This window comes from Chroicocephalus ridibundus, chromosome 19 (genome assembly GCF_963924245.1).
Source record: "Chroicocephalus ridibundus chromosome 19, bChrRid1.1, whole genome shotgun sequence".
In the NCBI taxonomy this organism is placed as follows: Eukaryota; Metazoa; Chordata; class Aves; order Charadriiformes; family Laridae; genus Chroicocephalus; species Chroicocephalus ridibundus.
This window is the reverse complement of record NC_086302.1, coordinates 3282375-3298932: the sequence shown is the minus strand read 5'-3', so window position 1 is coordinate 3298932 and position 16558 is coordinate 3282375. Positions and strand designations below refer to the sequence as shown.

The window sequence follows — 16558 nt, the reverse complement described above, 5'->3', positions numbered from 1 at the left end:
CACTGTTCAAGGAGCTGGATGCTGGGATCGCATTGAAAGAGGGTGCAGTAACTATGGTCTTGAATTTCAACTCGTCAAGAGAAAAAGAAAGAAAGAAAGAATACAATTACGCTGCCTTCAGTTGCCGGTAAGTGAAAATTCAAGATCATTTTATGAAGGCAAATCTTTGTCACTAATTGCAAACTTCTTACTCTGACAGCTCTTCTGAGCACTGCCTGGAGGACAGCAAAAAGATCTACTTATTTGGTGCAATGATGCTTTCAAGTTGGGCCTGAAAAACAAATGAGACGGTAAGTCAAATTAGATTCAACCTAAAAAATAAACCCGCGTTGCTGAAAAGTGATAAATTGTCTGTTAGATATTCAAAGCGAGGAGCTGAGGGATGCTGCAATACTTCAAGAGAAGCAGGCCAGGGTTTTTTTCCCTAGCTATTCCATTCCTTACTACATGTTTTATAAATTAGCTTTTCATTCTTGGCATACACACTTGTTGCATTCTGAGAAGAAAAGAGCTGGCTGTGGTTCCATACAATGAGACTCGTTTTGTAATGTAAAGCATTGAAGAGGAAATTAAATAAAAGCTGTTGAAACAGTGGTCTGAATTCTCTGATTTCAGGCTGGAGTACGTTAGCTAAATTAAATATTTGGCTCTCTGGCATTTGGAACACAAACTCTGACTCTGGGACAAAAGTAGCTGGGAACAGCAAGTTTTTCAGTTCCTGAGACAACCCAATTAGACGCCCAATTAGTAGCCTGATCGGAGAGCTACCCGTGCCTAGGGAGCGTGTGGGGTACGAGGCTTCCAGGACGCTGAGATTGCCTCTTCCTAGAGCTGCCAGCAAAAATAAACTACCGCGGCGGTGTACGCGCAGCTGTTAGAATATTTGTACTGCAAGGAAGAAACGGATTAAGTGGAACACGTATTTGATTGAAAAGTTATTTCATTTTGTGCCCTAAAACACTTCAAGATGGTGTAAAGATGTTGGTGGTTTAGAAAGGAGAAACTGTAGGAACAGTGAAGATAAGGAAAGCAGCTCGGTGTAAATGAAACGTTTTTAGCCCAGAAACATTTAATGTTTATGGTAACATTTTTTCTTTACTCAAAAGATGTAGGGTGTTTTCCGTTCAAAACCAAAGTAATGAGCAGAAGCTTTGTCTTCACCAAAGCAGCATGCACAAAAGTACTCCCGTAATTGCAGTCCCTGCTGCCTAAGTACACAATTGTTATTATTAGGTAATACCGAACGGTAAGTGGTGTATCTTGTTATCAGGGAGTCGACTTTAATGCCCAACAGCAAAGAAACGGTCTGTCTTAATTTGTCTTCACTAGATTTTCTATTTTGTAGCTGAGAAGGGGTGCTAACTATTACATCTTTGCAATCAAGTTATGCAGAAATAGATTCCTGAAGTATGAGTCGGGTTTGAAGGCTCTGCGTTTGGGGTTCAGCTGTGTGCCTCTGCTCCGCTCCAGCTGACTACAGCAATTCATCATTTTCTAAACAAACTCGCATCTCTCCCTGGCAGACGTGCGTATGGCTGGAATTCAGATAATCTGACTTGCTGTTTGCATTGTCAGGTTCACTAGTAATGACGAATTGCTGAAGGAAGTAGAGGATGCAAAAGCACTATTTTCCCATTTCACTGAGCATTTAAAGAAAGTGGAACATTAATGCAAATGCATCATAAACGTAACACTTCTAAAACTATAAGGAGAAAGTGATGTTTACATCTTTCTAATTACAAAATGACAAGTTTTACCATTACGGTTTGGAATTGCATTTTTTTTACTCACCTTCAGCTGTTGATTTGTTTGTTTCAGGAACTGAACCTCTTCAGTGTGTTTCTTCTCTTCTATCCGTCGCCTTTCGGTTTCACGTTTTTCAATAGCTTCACATCTAGCTTTCTCTTCACTCACTTGTTTTTCCAGCTCCCGCTTTTCCTCTTCTAGCTCTGCAATCTTGGAAGAGAGTACACATTTCTCAAGTTTTGTGTGTTAGCAATCAATTTTTAGTTAAGATGGGACAAAGTTGTATGTTGTACAGCCGTTAGAGTGTTCCAGATAAAATAACAGATAATTTATGAAATGGAACTAAACTGTAGGAAAACAAGGAGACAAGTATTTTGATGATCTTTACTGCCATCTACTGGAAAGAGAAATGACTGATTTCTTATAAAATTGTGTGTGTAATATCCCTGTGCTGTCATGTGCAGAAAACTACACCAAGGGGTTAACAGCCCAACTTACTCTTTTCTCCATGTCAGATTTGCCTTGCTCAGCTTGTAGTGCCTTCCGCATGCCAAAGGCAACGCTGCTCTCGTACAGCATCTGGTAAGCAGCAATTGTCATTTGGATTTCATCCCTGACTCGAAGCAGCAGCAGTCCTCGCTCCGCACAGTTAATTGTAGTTTCACGGATCAATTCGTCTTTACAGAAAGGGCACAAGAGCCTAGTTAGAGAAGGTACTGTACATTTACCTGGGAATGCTGGATACACACGGGGTCCAGAGCTTACTGTATTTTACCTATTTTCTGCACCTCAAAAGCAACATGGATAGTCATAATTATTTTTTTTTTTGTTACATTACAGCTATAGCATCAAGTGCTAGCAAATAAAGGCAGAGTGGGGGTACAAAACCTATGGTAATAACTGTGATACTGATCCACTAAAAGCAAACACCTAAAAATTTGTGATGATTTTTTGCAGGTTTTGGGAAATCTCCAGAGGAGTTAAGATCCTCCATCCAATCTCTTGTGTTCGGAAGATGAACATCGTGTCATCAGTGTGTAGGAGTGCTTAACAGGTATATAGTGTTTTAAGTTATTTTAAGTTAACTGATGGGTTAAGTACAGCTATGAGAATTTTAAGCTTCTTTGCATCTTTTGCTATTACGTTGTAACGGTATGCCTACACAGATGTGTCTTTTGCTTTGTAAACAACATGAGACTGTAAAACGCTCTGTATGGAGGCTGACAGCTTGGGTGGGGGATGAGGATGGGAGCCCTGTGGCTGTTGGAGGAGCCCCCCAGCCCCGGCTAGCCCCCCGGCCCTGGGAGGAGCAGGAGTCCCTGTCCCCAGGGCCAGGGGAGCCGCAGCCCCTCCGGGAGGGGGTTCCCCATTCCCCGCTGCACTGACCGAAGCACTGCGAGTAGAGCTCCCTGCGCACGGGGCAGATGCCGGTCTCCCGCGCCTGCCGCTGCTGCAGCCGCAGGTCCAGCTGCTCCTGCAGGTGCACCACGTCCAGGCGGGTGCTGGGCGCGCTGGACACCTCCTGCACCCAGCGCCGGTTCTCCTCCTCCCACTCCCTAACGCCAAAAGCACCGGCTGTTACGGGGCGGGCCCGGCCGGCCGCTGCCCGGCGCGGCTGGGCCTGGCCCCGGCCCCGCTCACCGCGGCGGCAGGATGGTGTTCAGGATCTCCTGCGGCTGCTTGACCGAGTCGGCGGCGGGCGTCCGGGGCGGCGGCGCGACGGGCCCGCTCGAGGTGGGCGGCTGCGGCGGGGTCCCCTTCAGCGGCCGGGCCTGCGGAGAAAGCAGAGGGCGGTAGGTGCGGGCGGCGGCGGCCCGCGGGCGGCCCGGCCCACCCGGCCCCGCTCACCCCGGGGGAGCGCTTCTCGGTGCGGCGGCTGACGAGCACGGGCGGGTTGTACCGCAGCAGCGAGTCCGGCGGCTGGATCATGGCGGCGGCGGCCGTTGTCGCCATGGCGACGGCCTCTGTGCGGCGGACGCATGCGCAGGCCAGGCGCGCCCTTCCTCTCGCGCGCCCAAGTGCTTCCGGGCGGCGCGCGCGGGCCGGAAGCGGCGCGCACTTCCGGTGGTGGCGGCGGCCGGCGGCGCCATGGAGGCGGCGGCCGAGCGGCGGCGGGAGCGGCGGCGGCGGGAGGCGGCGGTGAAGGCCGAGAAGCGCAGCCCCCGGCGCTCCGCCTCCCGCTCTGCGCGGGGCAGCCAGTCGCCGCCGGCCGAGGAGCGGCGGGGCCCGGCCGGGCCGCGCCAGGACAGCCGCGGCCGCAGCAGCAGGTAGGGCCGCCCGGCGGATGCGGGCCCGGCCGCGGCCCCGCACTTTTCCTCACCCCTCCCTTCCCTCCCCTTTCCTCTCGTTGTTTTCAAGATCGCCCAAGAGGAAGAGCAAGTCCGGGCGGAGGAGCCGGTCCCCGCGCGGCAGGAGGAGCCGGAGCCCCCACCACGCCACCGTGAAGGTGAAGCAGGTAAATGGTGTTGTCGGTAACAGCGAGGCCCGGCCCTGCCCGCGGAGGCGTTAGCGGGGCCTGGTGCGCTCCTGGCCGCGCAGCGGCAGCGGTTCTTGTGAGTCTCGCCTGTGCGAGGTACGGAAAACGACTTCTCACCCGGCAGTTCTTCTCTCCTACTCCCCGTAGGGTGTCACGTCAGGAAAAGGAGGGTCTCGGTGTTTTAATAGCTCGTGCAGCCCACTTCGGGCTTTGTTATAAGTGGCAGGGTGTGCACGTGTCTGTGAACCCACCCAGCCTTTGCCTCTTAAGCAGGCTGCCCCTGCAAGCTTCTTCCTGTGCCCAGAGCAGGTGACGCACCGTGCCGTTTCTTGATCTTGCTTTATTCAGTGCAAATTGTGGGAATCCAGGTAGGCTGGCAAGGAAATGAGTTTCTCTCTCCTTGCATTAGGTCTATGCACAACGTATCCAAGTACATGTTTTCCATGCGAAGGATTGTGGTGTTCTTAAAAGCCGAGGTAGATTCACTGCTCTTTCATTCTAATCCTGAATGCATCACTATAAGCGATTCTTCATTACAGGAGCGAGACGATCATTGTCGTAGAGGAAACGAGGAGCGAAAGCAGAGGTACCCGTCAGACCAAGAACACAGGAGAGAGAGAAGTGGAGACAGAGATAAACACAGAGACCACTCAGACAGAAGGAAGAATGCAAACGAAAGGCCTGGAGTTCGAGGCCATGAGCGAGAGAGGGAGGTTCAGAACATCCGTGAGCAGCAAGCAGAGAGGGAGTTTTATAATGAGAGAAGACGAGAGCATCGACAAAATAACGAAGGTAGTGGTGTTGACCAGAATCCGGAACTCGGGCAATCTGATAACAAACCTAAAGAAAAAGCTGCTGTAAACAAAGAGAAACCAAGCTTTGAACTGTCTGGTGCGCTGCTGGAGGATACCAACACTTTCCGAGGTGTTGTGATTAAGTACAGTGAGCCTCCTGAAGCTCGGATTCCGAAGAAGCGATGGCGCCTCTATCCTTTCAAAAACGATGAGTTTCTCCCAGTCATGTACATTCATAGGCAGAGTGCGTATCTACTGGGCAGGCACCGCAGAATCGCAGATATTCCCATTGACCACCCCTCCTGCTCAAAGCAGCATGCCGTGTTTCAGTACCGGTAAGTATTGCCCTGCCTGCTGCTGAAACGGGGTCATTCAGGAACTTATGAAGAAAAAAAAAAAAGAACCCAAACAAAAAGCCCTGGATATGCACAGTTGAGAGGTATGAGTTTGCTGTAAGAACGTTAGAGAGAATTTATGTTTGACTGACGCATATCATCCGAGCAGTAATCAAAAACATCTGTAATTCCTCTCATTTAACCACAAGCAGCCTTTTAGTAAGACAAATAACACAGCAGGGTTAAACACAGGAGTGTGTGTACATCTGAATGAGAATAAACCGGCAGGTGTAATTGGCAGTAAAAGTATTTCAAGGAGAGGTTTCATTCATTTGGTCTTTTACAACAAAGTCTGCTGATCTCCTCTGAAGCAGCAGGGCTTGCGTGCTGCTGGAGACAAAGATGCTCTCTTAAGGAACAGCCATCTGTTCTGTTGTCGGAATTACTGTGTTATATCCTCAGAAGTTTAGAAGGTGATTGCAGTCTGTCGGAGTCTGCTCGGTCTCACAGTTTCTCATTGCTCTCATCAGGCTTGTTCAGATCTCTGCAAGTACAGATAAGTATTAACTGCACTGGGGCTCGTCTGTTGGAAAACCCGTCTGCTTTTGGAGTCCGCTTTCTGTCTCGCTGTTGTGATTGAAACGGTGTTTTGTGTTTTGCTAGGCTGGTGGAGTACACTCGTGCCGATGGTACCGTTGGCCGCAGGGTGAGGCCCTACATCATCGACCTGGGCTCTGGGAACGGCACTTTCCTCAATAACCAGCGGATTGAACCTCAGCGTTACTACGAACTAAAGGAAAAGGATGTACTGAAGTTTGGGTTCAGCAGCAGGGAATATGTGCTTCTCCACGAATCTTCAGATAAATCTGAGGCTAACACAAAGGACGATGATGATGAGGAGGAGAAGGAGGAAGAGTCTGACAGTTAACAGATGAGGAGGAGATTGAGAGGGGGGTTAAGGGAGAGAAGTTCTTTGCGGTTGAACACATGTTGGGGTGTAAACGTTGGAGCATCACGGAACTGATGCCTCTTACTGCCTTAAAGTCCTTTTTCTGTTGCTGATCTGTTCTCGTAGTTTATTTTGGGGGACTTCACTGATTATCATCTTTGATAGTTCTTCGTATCAGGAAATACAGCTTCTTTTTTTTTTTTTTTTTTTATGCTTTTTTACCTCCCAACAAGCAAAAGAGCACCTGGATGTGAAAGCTCTGATGCTGGAAATATTCAACAAATGTTGAAAGACTGTCCCCTTCTAGGAAACGATGTAAAACACAGCTGGCATATTTAAAATTATTTTTGTTGCCTGTTTGTCATAGCCCTTTGAAAATGCTACTTAAGCGAAATACTAGTTAGAAAGTGACCTGATGCATTTTGTAACATGTCTTGTTTGGTAGTTTGCCAAATTCCTTTGCCTGTTCGGAGTTCTAGACAGGAGAATTTACCAGGCTTGCTACTAAAAAGGCGGAAATGTTTGAAGGCCCCTCTTGTGTTTTGGGTAGTTATTTTGCCTTGTGATAACTTTCAGGGCTGGGCATTTCACTGGAATACACTACCTGAAAATTGCAAGGTAATCTGGAATAGAAGTTAAAACGCTTCCTGGGATTCGGGGGGGCGATACTGTGATTTGGAGGCCGAGGTCTCGGTCAGGGTCTACCCAGGACGCGTCGCAACCTGCGGTGCTGAAACTTACTGGATGTGGAGTGTCCAGGTCTAAAACTGAGGCCTTTATTTCTGATACCATCCCGGCCCCACAAATAACTCCTCCTTATTTTTTGTTTGTATTACGCATAAATACCTTTTATTCGGTGACATGTGTTAACCGGAGTTTGCACTATTTAAGTTTTCTTTTTATAAAAAGTTATACTGTCACTTGTTTAAAATAGTCTTCTCCCCTATAAAAGAAAACAATGCTTTAAGAAGAGAAACACCAGTTCCACTCACTGAACGTACTTGCATCTTGCATATTTTTGGATGTCTTCTCCCAAGGGTTTGCTTTATGGTATAAGAAATGTATATTTTCCACATTGTTTACTACTTTGCCTGGATGTTTGTTCTGTGGTCACCAGCTATTCATACCTGCTGTGTATATACGTTGTGTATACAGGTGGTGCGTATTGTATACACGGGCTGGAACATTTATAGTGTAAATATGGGGCATTGATGTAGGTTTTCAAAAGGTAGGTAGAATGAGTTTTGACTAGGAGGATCTCCTTTATATATACTCTAGGGGTTTTTAAATAAAGAATTTGTAAATTTAGCCCTAATTACTTTTAGTTGTAATATTTTTCTCCTGTCTTTTTTCTTTTTTTCCTTTATGTTCTTCATATAGATGATCCTTCAGTATTCACTTTGATATTGAGGACACCAAATAAGTTTTAAAAATAAATATACACGCGGGATTGTTATCATTGGGAGGCCGGGGAGGGCTTGTGCCCGTCTCACCTGGGTGGCCCCTTCCGTGTGATGGGTGCCCCGGCAGGGTGAACTCGCCCCTCGGGCTGCGCTTACTGAGAGAGTTCATAGAAGCTAAAAAGGGGTCGAATCGGGCAAACGTACACAGGGTTGAAGTCGCCGGTTCTGAACGTGCTGTTCCCCGGAGTCGCGGGGTCTCCGCTGTCCCCGACTCCGGGACCCCCCGCAGCGGGCCGGGGCCGGTTCCGGGTCAGCGGGGACACCGTCCGTCCGCCCGCCCCGGCGGCCTCGCGGCACGTCGAGGGGGGTGGCCCCCCCCGGCGCCGGTCGGGGCGGAGCGGTGGGGCCGGGCTCGGCGCTGCCCCCGGCGGCTCCTCCCGGCAGCGCAGCCGCCGCCCCGCCCCGCCCGGCCCGCGCAGGCCGCCGCCGCCATGGCCGCGCTGCACGCCAAGGCCGGCGGCCCCCCGCAGATCCCCGACACCCGCCGGGAGCTGGCCGAGCTGGTGAAGCGCAAGCAGGAGCTGGCGGTGAGCGGCGGGGCCGGGGCGGGCGGCGGGGCTGGGCCGGGGCCGGGCCGGGCCGGGCGGTGGGGCCTGGGCCGCGGGCGGGCGGGCGGGCGGGCGGGCGGCGGCGGCGGGGCCTGCGCTCGGGGCCGGGCCCGCTGCATGCGCCGCGCTGTGCCCGGCAGGAGACGCTGGCCAACCTGGAGCGGCAGATCTACGCCTTCGAGGGCAGCTACCTGGAGGACACGCAGATGTACGGGAACATCATCCGCGGCTGGGACCGCTACCTCACCAACCAGAAGTGAGTCGCGGGGCCGGCCCCGCCGCCCGGCCCGGCCGCCCCGCCGGGCCCCCGCCATGCCGCCCGCCTGTCTGTCTGTCTGTCTGTCTGTCTCTGCTTCAGGAACTCCAACAGCAAAAACGACCGGAGGAACCGCAAGTTCAAGGAGGCCGAGCGGCTCTTCAGCAAGTCCTCGGTCACCTCGGCAGCGGTGAGTGCCCGGCGGACTTCCCTGCCCCCGTCCCCGTCCCCTTCCCTGTCTCCCTGTCCCCCTCCCCAGCCCCTCCGTCTCCCTGTCCCCTTTCATCTCTCCCTGGCCACCTCCCTGGCCCCTCCGCCTCCCCATTCCTGTCCCTGTCCCCTTCTCTGTCCCCCTCTATGTCCCCCTGTCCCCCTCCCCAGCCCCATCCCTGTCCCCTGCCCTTGGTGCTCCTCAGTGCAGCTTGTCCCGTGGTGATCTCCCCGGCTGCTACCGGGCCAGTTTTCCATTTAAACTCCTGCGCCTGCCTGATCTCCCCCAGCCCGGGCATCTTCGTCCCCATCGCAGCCTCTTTCAGAAACCCTTTTCCCGGTGCCCAGGGTGGCGGAGGGGGAGCGCAGGCGAGAGCCACCCGTGCCACACGCTTGTCACTGCCACCCCTCTCTCTCTGCTCCCAGCCCCGTTCAGCAGTGCCGTGCTGGTGCTGCTAGGTCGAAAGCTCTTTCAAGCGAAGGCCTGATAACATCTTTCTCTGTGTTTTTGAACGTGTGAAAAGCAATAAGTGAGCTGCTGCTTTCGTTAACGTCCCTTTTGGTTTTCCAGGCGGTCAGTGCATTAGCTGGAGTTCAGGACCAGCTCATTGAGAAGCGTAAGTCACTTCTTCACTTCTCTCAGAATTTGGGAAGAGCTACACCTCTCCCCACAACTCAGCTCCGTCTCCAGTTGTTGGGATCGGTGCCGTGCTGGCTGCTCCCCACAGCGCTCCCCGTCCAGGGACCTGCGGCTGCCGCTCGCTGGCCGCTCCCCGCTGCTCCCAGCGCAAGTCAGCAAAGCGGCACTGCGAGGAACAGAATTCAAGTTGGGCTTCTTCAAGTAAACTTTTGTGCTCGACAAGGGTTTATTGTGCATAAAACTTACTGAAATGGGTTTGGTGCCCTGGGGAGAAGGAGGCCGGCAGGGCTGAGGCAGCGCGTTTCTGTTTGTGTCAGTCAGTCGCAAGTGACGTGGGGAGGAGCCGCGTACGTTCAGGATTTTTAAAAACTCTTCTGTAATCGATACCGAATCAGATGCAATTCTAGTGTGCCCCAGTTGCTGAAGAGGTTTAGCTTGCTGTCCTCCAGAGGCACTTCTCAGGTTCTCTCGTTTACATCCCGGTGTGGTGTGGCAAGGCTCGGCCTGTCTCTGCTGCCCCGCACGCTGTCGCTGGGCGTTGCTTCTCCTGTGCAGGGCTTTGCCAGGGCAGCGCGGGGTGGGAGCCCGGGGCTGTAACCGCTGTGCTCCTCTGTGTTTGTCCTGCTCTAGGGGAGCCAGGCAGTGGCACAGAGAGTGACACTTCTCCAGACTTCCACAATCAGGAGAATGAGCCCAGCCAGGAGGACGCTGAAGAGCTGGATGGGTCTGTGCAGGGGGTGAAACCCCAGAAAGCGGCTTCCTCTACTTCTTCTGGGAGCCACCACAGCAGCCACAAAAAACGGAAGAACAAAAATCGACACAGGTTAGTGGTACCAGCAGCCTTCTCGTCATGCCCTTGGAACGGTTAGCTGTTGCTGAACTTAACTTTTATTATGTGAAAGGAACTAGTAACCTGTTAGAATGACGAACAGCTCGGGTCATTTGTTTTGGTAATTTGTCTGGTTTTCAGTTGTACGCGTCCTGTAGCGCCCCTCGGGACCCCGTTGTATCCAGGAGGGGAAGCGCGTTGACGGAGCTGCAGCAGCAGTCGGCACAGGGTGCTGGCTCCAGCTCTGGTAGCGCTGTGATTTCCACCTGGCCTTTTCGACTCTCTGGCTCTCCAGGGGAATAAAGCCAGCGTCCTGCCAGTAGAGGAGGATTGCAGTCCTGGCCTCCTGGGCTGGCTTCTTGGTTTCTGCAGAACCAAGTAAGATAGGAATGTCAGTACTTGCTTTGGGAAAGAAGGGTGAAAAAGCGAATGGGAATGTCGGGGGGGGTTGCGGACACTCCTCACGAAGATTCCCACTCCCCGAGCCTTTCAGTTTTCAGTGTCCCAAACTGAGTCTCTTTTGCTCGTGGCATGGAAGACTTGCTTCGTCACGTTCACCTCAAAGTGTTTGATATTAAACTGACCTAAAATTGCTGTGAAACGAAGCTTTCCTGAACTCTTTCTGGTTGAATTTAGATGACCGGTTCTGCCCCTTCAGGTGTGTCCCCGAGGTGTGGTGCAGCACGGGGGGCTGGCGGCTCGGAAATCCGGGATAAACTCCCAGCCTCGCCGTGCTGCTCTCCACGGGCCACCTAATGCTGCTGCGTAGCCATGGCTCGTGGCCCTCCGCAGAGCTGGCCCCTACAGGGTGTGGTGGTGCGCGGTGGAGTCAGGCCCTACGCAGAAAGGACCGTGGAAATCCATGCTTTTGGAAAGGGGAGACATTTACTGCAGAACTGCACCTCTCTGGGAATGATTGCTGGAACTGGTACTGAAAGATTATTATAAGTAAAAGGAGCTTTTAAAAAAATCCAGTGTTCCTGCCAGCTTTGAGCTTGTTGGCTTTGTGTACGGATGGGCTTTCCTCTTTGAGGGACCTTCTCGTACGATTAGGAAAGAGAAATGTTTTAAGGAACAGTGGTTAAAAATCTACAAAGATTGCTGGGGAGAGGCTGGTTTGGGAGATGCAGAGGTAGGTATAGTGCTTGAAAAATGCCTAACTCCTTTTTCTCCTTCATTAGGTGTTGAGTCGTTAGCGTGTCTTTAATTCTTAGATCAGAATTCCCTTCCTCCAGCAGTCTTAATTGGGCAAACATTCGAAAGTACTGGATGGCCCAGATGGGAGCTGGGAATCCAAAGCAGTTCAAAACTCTTGGGTTTTTTGCCTGTAGACAATTGGAAAGAAGTTCAGGAATAACACAAGACACTACGTCTGTAACGAGTTCAGAGAAACAGTCTGTAAAGCTGAAATACAGCTTAAGAAAATTGCTATTTCAAGCAAACGATAAAGTATTCCAGCCAACACGTGCGTGGGCGGCAAACCAACGCGCTGCAGCCGCAGCGGGGTGCCGTGCAGGTGCTGTAAATAATGCCAATTCTTTTGCTCCGTTGCATAACCCGAACTTTAGCGCCAGGAGTTAGGAAGAAACTGCCCCACTGCCAGGTTGTGGCTTTGGGGTTTCTGCTGCATTCCCTCCGCTGAAGCAGCTGGTGCTGGCCGCTGTCGGGGACAGACTATTGGACATGAGGAGCCCTGCTCTGATCCGGTATGGCGATTCTTCTCCTCTAAGAGATTCGGCAGGCACAGCTACAGTACGGAAAGGCCTTTGCAGTTAGTAATTCACTGTTTTGTAATGCTTAGCATGGCCAGATAAGTAATTAAAAGAAGATGATAATTAAGTTTGTCTGTAATAAAAACGCTCTTAAAGTTGTGATTGCTGTTACTGACTATCCCCTAAATTCTGGCAGAAAAGACCAAGCAATTTTCAAGTATATCTAGGTTAAAAAAACCCGAACAACAAAACAGTCCCGGCCTACCAAAAGTAGAACTTAAGTGCTTTAAGCGTTTTAAACGTACTGCAGCCCAGAGTGCTCTTTAGGAAGGGACCTGCCTGTCTGTTTCTTGGGTGTCATGGAAAAAAAAAAAAAAAAAAAGAAAAGAAATAACTGGCATTTCTTTTTGATCAGAAGCTCTTCCGTTTGCCAGTGTTATGTTTGGGTTCTGCTCACCCTGACAGCGCGCTGGCTCCCCCGGATTTTCTCCTTCGTGCCCACCGAGAGCGGTGCGGAAAGTTGGATTCAGACTGGGCAGAACTGGTGCGAATGGGCAGGTTAACTGCAGACAGTTAAGAGCAGGGAATCAGATGGAAGTTACAGTGTCGTTATCGCAGTCATCCTCTGTTCCCTCTGAGACCACAGGAAGGCGAAGATGATTATTTTCTGTGTGCTCAGCAGTTTTCACGGCTAAAAAGTCTTTCAGGAGAAAACAACGCTGTTTCCTCTTAGAAATTCAGCGCTGAAAAGCTGCTGAGTTACAGCTGATTCGATGATTCGTCCTTTCCGCCAAATCCCGGTGTTAGCTTTGGGGCAGGACTGCTTCTAGAGCCGGTGCCACCGTGTGAATGCCGAGACGAGGGTGGAATGTCACCAGACTCTTCCTTAGCGCTGGCCCGGTGACCGTGTTCTCCGTGCGGCTCTTGGAAAGGCAGGGGGTGCGAGGGGCCGCGTGTGTGCGTGTGCTTCGGGAGAATACCCCAATGCAAAGTTGGCCGCTGAGCGCCGTCCCGCGCTGCTGCCCGAGCTTCGCTTTGCCGCAGTAACCGGAGCCACCGCTCTCACCGCCCGCTCTCCGGTTTCACGAGCAAATCCGTTCTCCTCTCCGCCTGCGAGCCAGCCTGCGCTCCCAGTCGCCCATAGCTGCCTTGTTCAGCACCTAAAATTCCCTCAGAAAACCGCTGTGCCTCTCTTCTAACACCTCTTTTTCCCAGAAATCCGATTGGGGAGGGGGACTCTGGATTGCCAAGTCTGGAGTGCTATTTGTGCCCGATTCTGGTTACGATATCTTAAGAACTTTATGGCATTTGAACACTGGCTTTATTATTTATTTTATTTCGTTTTATTTTTTTTTTTAGTAATCTCGCTAGGGTGGCTAATCAACTAATTTATTTAATTCATTAGTATATTAATTTCTATTGCTTTCTTCCTTTCAAATGCTGCCCCTCAGCCCGTCTGGCATGTTTGATTATGACTTTGAGTAAGTTTGACTTGAATTAGTACTTGTGCTGTGTTGTTAGTGTGTAGACACCAATGTGCCTTTTGAGACCTTTCTAACCCATAGTTTATCTGTTTAATTGTAGGTATGTATATTAGGTTAGGCTGGGAAGTTTTTTTTAAAAACAGAAAAGCGTGATGGAGGTAACATTTTATTTAATAACTTCAGCAAAATTAAATTAACTTCACTCTTCTCTACCTTTCTGTTTCATTTTTAAATAGATAAACTTTTTAACTTAAAAGCTTAGTTTAAAAACTGATTCTTCTGGCTTTGCTTCTTAAGGAGATTAGTGTAGACTTGGATATTTCCTTCTGGAAAAATGTAATAAACTCAATACCTTTGACTCATTTAATCCCTGTCACCTTAAACGCCTCTCTCTGTTCTGAGTAAATAACCATCACCACTATGTCTGAATAATTACCTGTGGCATAGTCGCACTTCTAACAAATTAACATAGAGCATGCGTAATTAACCTTATTTCTTTATGCTGCATAACTGCCCTGTGATTTTTGTTATGAAGCTTGATTAACTCTTTTTTTTTTTTTTTTGTGAGTGGACGCAATATGCATTTTGGCAAATAATAAAGAATCCACTCTCCGTCTCTTTGCCGCTCTCTTGTCCAGTAACACTGGGACAGATTTGGCTCAGCCCAATTGAGAATGTGGATTGCATTAACCAAATAGTCTTTGTTGTAGCCTGTGCCATATGCAGTAGCTGGTTCTTTGAACTCTAGTCTTGGTTTCGTGTATTGAAATGGACATTTCTCTTATCTTTCCAACCACAGGATTGATCTCAAGTTAAACAAAAAGCCAAGAGCCGTAAGTATCAGTGCTCTGTCCTTGTTTTCATTGCTCGTCTGTAGACTTGAGTGGCTGACTGACTCCTAATGTTAAAAAGCCTCCCTCTGCTGTAATTTAACATCTTGTTTTCACGGTTGAGGAATATCATGGGATGAAATAAGCATTGTCTTGTGGATTTAATGATAAATAAGCCCAGGTAGGCGTGTTACGAAGCTAGGTCACAGTTAAGTCCTGTGCATTTTCTGTGAAAAAAGCTGGTTTGCGTCCTGTTACCTTGTCATGATCTGGGACATTAAAAGCATCTGGTTTTGGTTGATGCGTTCTTGAACTAAGGTTTTGAAGGTTTAGCTACAAGAAGAAAAATCTCTTTTCTTTTTTGCCTGCAAGTAATGGTTTGTAGAAATGAGAGAAGGCTGAGAATCCCAGCTCTGCAAGCAGAATTGGAAGTAGAAAGATCTCAATGTGCCCGGCCTTTCCTTTCTCTGCAGGACTACTAGACTCATCAGTGCTGATGCTTCTGGGATTTAGGTCTGTGTGAATCCCCGCTGAGAAAAATGCCGGTCGACTGGATGATGAGCACGACGGCAGCTCTGGCCGAGCGTCTGCAGACGGGAGTGGCTCGCTCTAAAGACCTTAACCAGAGGAGAAAATCTTGGACCATGTACTTTGCATCATTTTAAAATCACCTGAGTTGCAGGAAGACTAAGGTGTAGTAGTAGTAGTAGTAGTAGTCCTGAATTCCTGACTATTCTGTGCTTCCACCTCAGTCGGGAGCTTCTTAAAATTGGCTGATGTTGCTGCTGCCACCCCTGTCACCCGCCAGCCCTCGGAGAGGTGTTTCTTTTTCCACTGGAACTGGGGTGTGATTCAGTATGTCCCATCCGTGTTGTAAGACTTAGATTACTTTTGTTGCTGATATTTAGCGTTGTAGTTTTGGTTTGGGGTTTTTTTTTAGTTGTTTTATTTTTTTTAGAAAAAACCAAAGTGTATAGTTAACAAATTGACTTTTGGTTCCTTTGTTTTAATCCACCACGTAGAGTGGAAAGTTCTTCATTGTGTGGAACAGCTCATTTTGATTCTTCCTCAAGCAGAGAAGAAGGTGGTTAACCCTTTTCTCTAATTTTAATCTTAAACACCATCCCCCTAAAATTTACACAGTATCTAAAGATGCAGGGACGGCTGGAGCTCAAAGCCATCTCGCTCTTTGCTATCTTTGAGGTTGGGTGGATTCTCTTTTTAATACAAACTTCTGTCATTTGTACATAAACAATAAAGTTACATGTTTGTCTCTCTTCTCATGTTTCGTTCAGTCCAAAATTTGACTCCTAGTGCTTTTTATTCTCCATCTGCTTTATGAGGACTTTGCTGGAATTCTTCCACATTTCCATAGTAGCTGCTCCTTGTTTCCCAACCCGTAGGAGGTTTCCGTTGTGCTTGCTTTGCTCTGGTGTACGTAACACTTGAGTACTTGCAGGGATGGCCAGGCACCGATCTCCGGCTGTCTTCAGCTAATCCCGCTTCCAGGTAGGGCTTGGATGGAAGTCTTGCTTGCCGATGGTGGGGGAATGCCCGGAGGTGAGGGATGAGCCGTCGGGATTGGCACCGGGAGGGCGCACAGAGGGGTGAGTGCTGGGGGCCTGTCCCGGCAGGCAGGTGGAGATCCCAGTGCTGACGTTGAAATTAGCCCTTCTTTCCCCAAGGCAGTAAATTGCCTTTGTTACCAGCAGCGTAATGCATTTGCGTCTGCCTAAACGTTGCGATGGAGAGTGCGCCACGGGCAAAGCTGTGTCACATCCAGCCCCCCCCGTGCCCGCCTGCGTGCTTGTCACTGCTGAGTTCGTTCCGTTCTGCTGCACCTCTGCTCTCCTGCTGCCGTGGGTCTCTCCCAGCTCCCTCCGGCCCGGGCCGAGCCGTACCGAAGAGTGAAGGGCAACGGCCAGGAGCGAAGGTCTCCCGTGTGCTCCTGTCTGGCTCAGGGCTCAAGGCAGCTCCGTGGTTGTGGGGGTGGGAGCTGGCTCGTCCCGCAGCGGGGCCAGCGGCTGGCACGCGGGGGGTGTCGGGATGTAAGGGCTCAAGGGGCGAGCTGCAGAGCTGTCCTCCTGCTTTGTGTTTTATGTTACAGAGGTTGAATACAGGGGGGTGAAAGATCTAGGAAATAAGAAACACCTAAAAGGCCTTGCTTTTACACAGTTCTGGAAAAAAGAAGTCTTAACTGAAGGGGTTTGATTATTTGGCCTTGGTACAAAGGCAGTTTTTCTCCCCCTGCTGCTGCTGTTCCAAAGCAAGAATTGCAAGAACGCG

The 16558-nt window shown here is 50.1% G+C and overlaps 3 protein-coding genes across 12 annotated transcripts; 2 read left to right on the top strand and 1 right to left on the bottom strand.

The window, feature by feature from the left end:
* Positions 1–153: 153 nt before the first annotated feature.
* On the bottom strand, positions 154–3699 carry DNALI1 (dynein axonemal light intermediate chain 1). Of its 2 annotated transcripts, XM_063355658.1 has the most exons (6): positions 3595–3699; positions 3388–3518; positions 3133–3302; positions 2245–2423; positions 1792–1956; positions 154–271 (listed from the first exon to the last, which is right to left on the bottom strand). In XM_063355658.1, exons 1-6 carry the CDS (start codon positions 3697–3699, stop codon positions 236–238), a joined length of 786 nt encoding a protein of 261 aa, XP_063211728.1. In that variant the 3' UTR covers positions 154–235. The 2 variants fall into 2 exon arrangements, with proteins under 2 accessions (XP_063211728.1, XP_063211729.1); XM_063355659.1 differs by lacking the exon at positions 154–271 and having other exon boundaries at positions 1714–1956.
* Positions 3700–3711: 12 nt separating this feature from the next.
* Positions 3712–6519, top strand: SNIP1 (Smad nuclear interacting protein 1). The gene is made up of 4 exons (XM_063355657.1): positions 3712–4013; positions 4105–4201; positions 4762–5351; positions 6015–6519. The coding sequence occupies exons 1-4, from the start codon at positions 3835–3837 to the stop codon at positions 6277–6279; spliced, it is 1131 nt and encodes a 376-aa protein (XP_063211727.1). The 5' UTR covers positions 3712–3834; the 3' UTR covers positions 6280–6519.
* Positions 6520–8132: 1613 nt separating this feature from the next.
* Positions 8133–15555, top strand: MEAF6 (MYST/Esa1 associated factor 6). Of its 9 annotated transcripts, XR_010073734.1 has the most exons (9): positions 8133–8290; positions 8452–8567; positions 8670–8757; positions 9349–9394; positions 10048–10240; positions 13410–13439; positions 13543–13600; positions 14242–14275; positions 14746–15555. XR_010073734.1 is itself a non-coding variant. In XM_063355891.1 (8 exons), the coding sequence occupies exons 1-8, from the start codon at positions 8195–8197 to the stop codon at positions 14752–14754; spliced, it is 612 nt and encodes a 203-aa protein (XP_063211961.1). In that variant the 5' UTR covers positions 8133–8194; the 3' UTR covers positions 14755–15555. The 9 variants fall into 9 exon arrangements, 7 of the variants coding, with proteins under 7 accessions (XP_063211961.1, XP_063211963.1, XP_063211959.1 ...); XR_010073735.1 differs by lacking the exon at positions 13410–13439; XM_063355891.1 differs by lacking the exon at positions 13543–13600.
* Positions 15556–16558: the final 1003 nt, after the last annotated feature.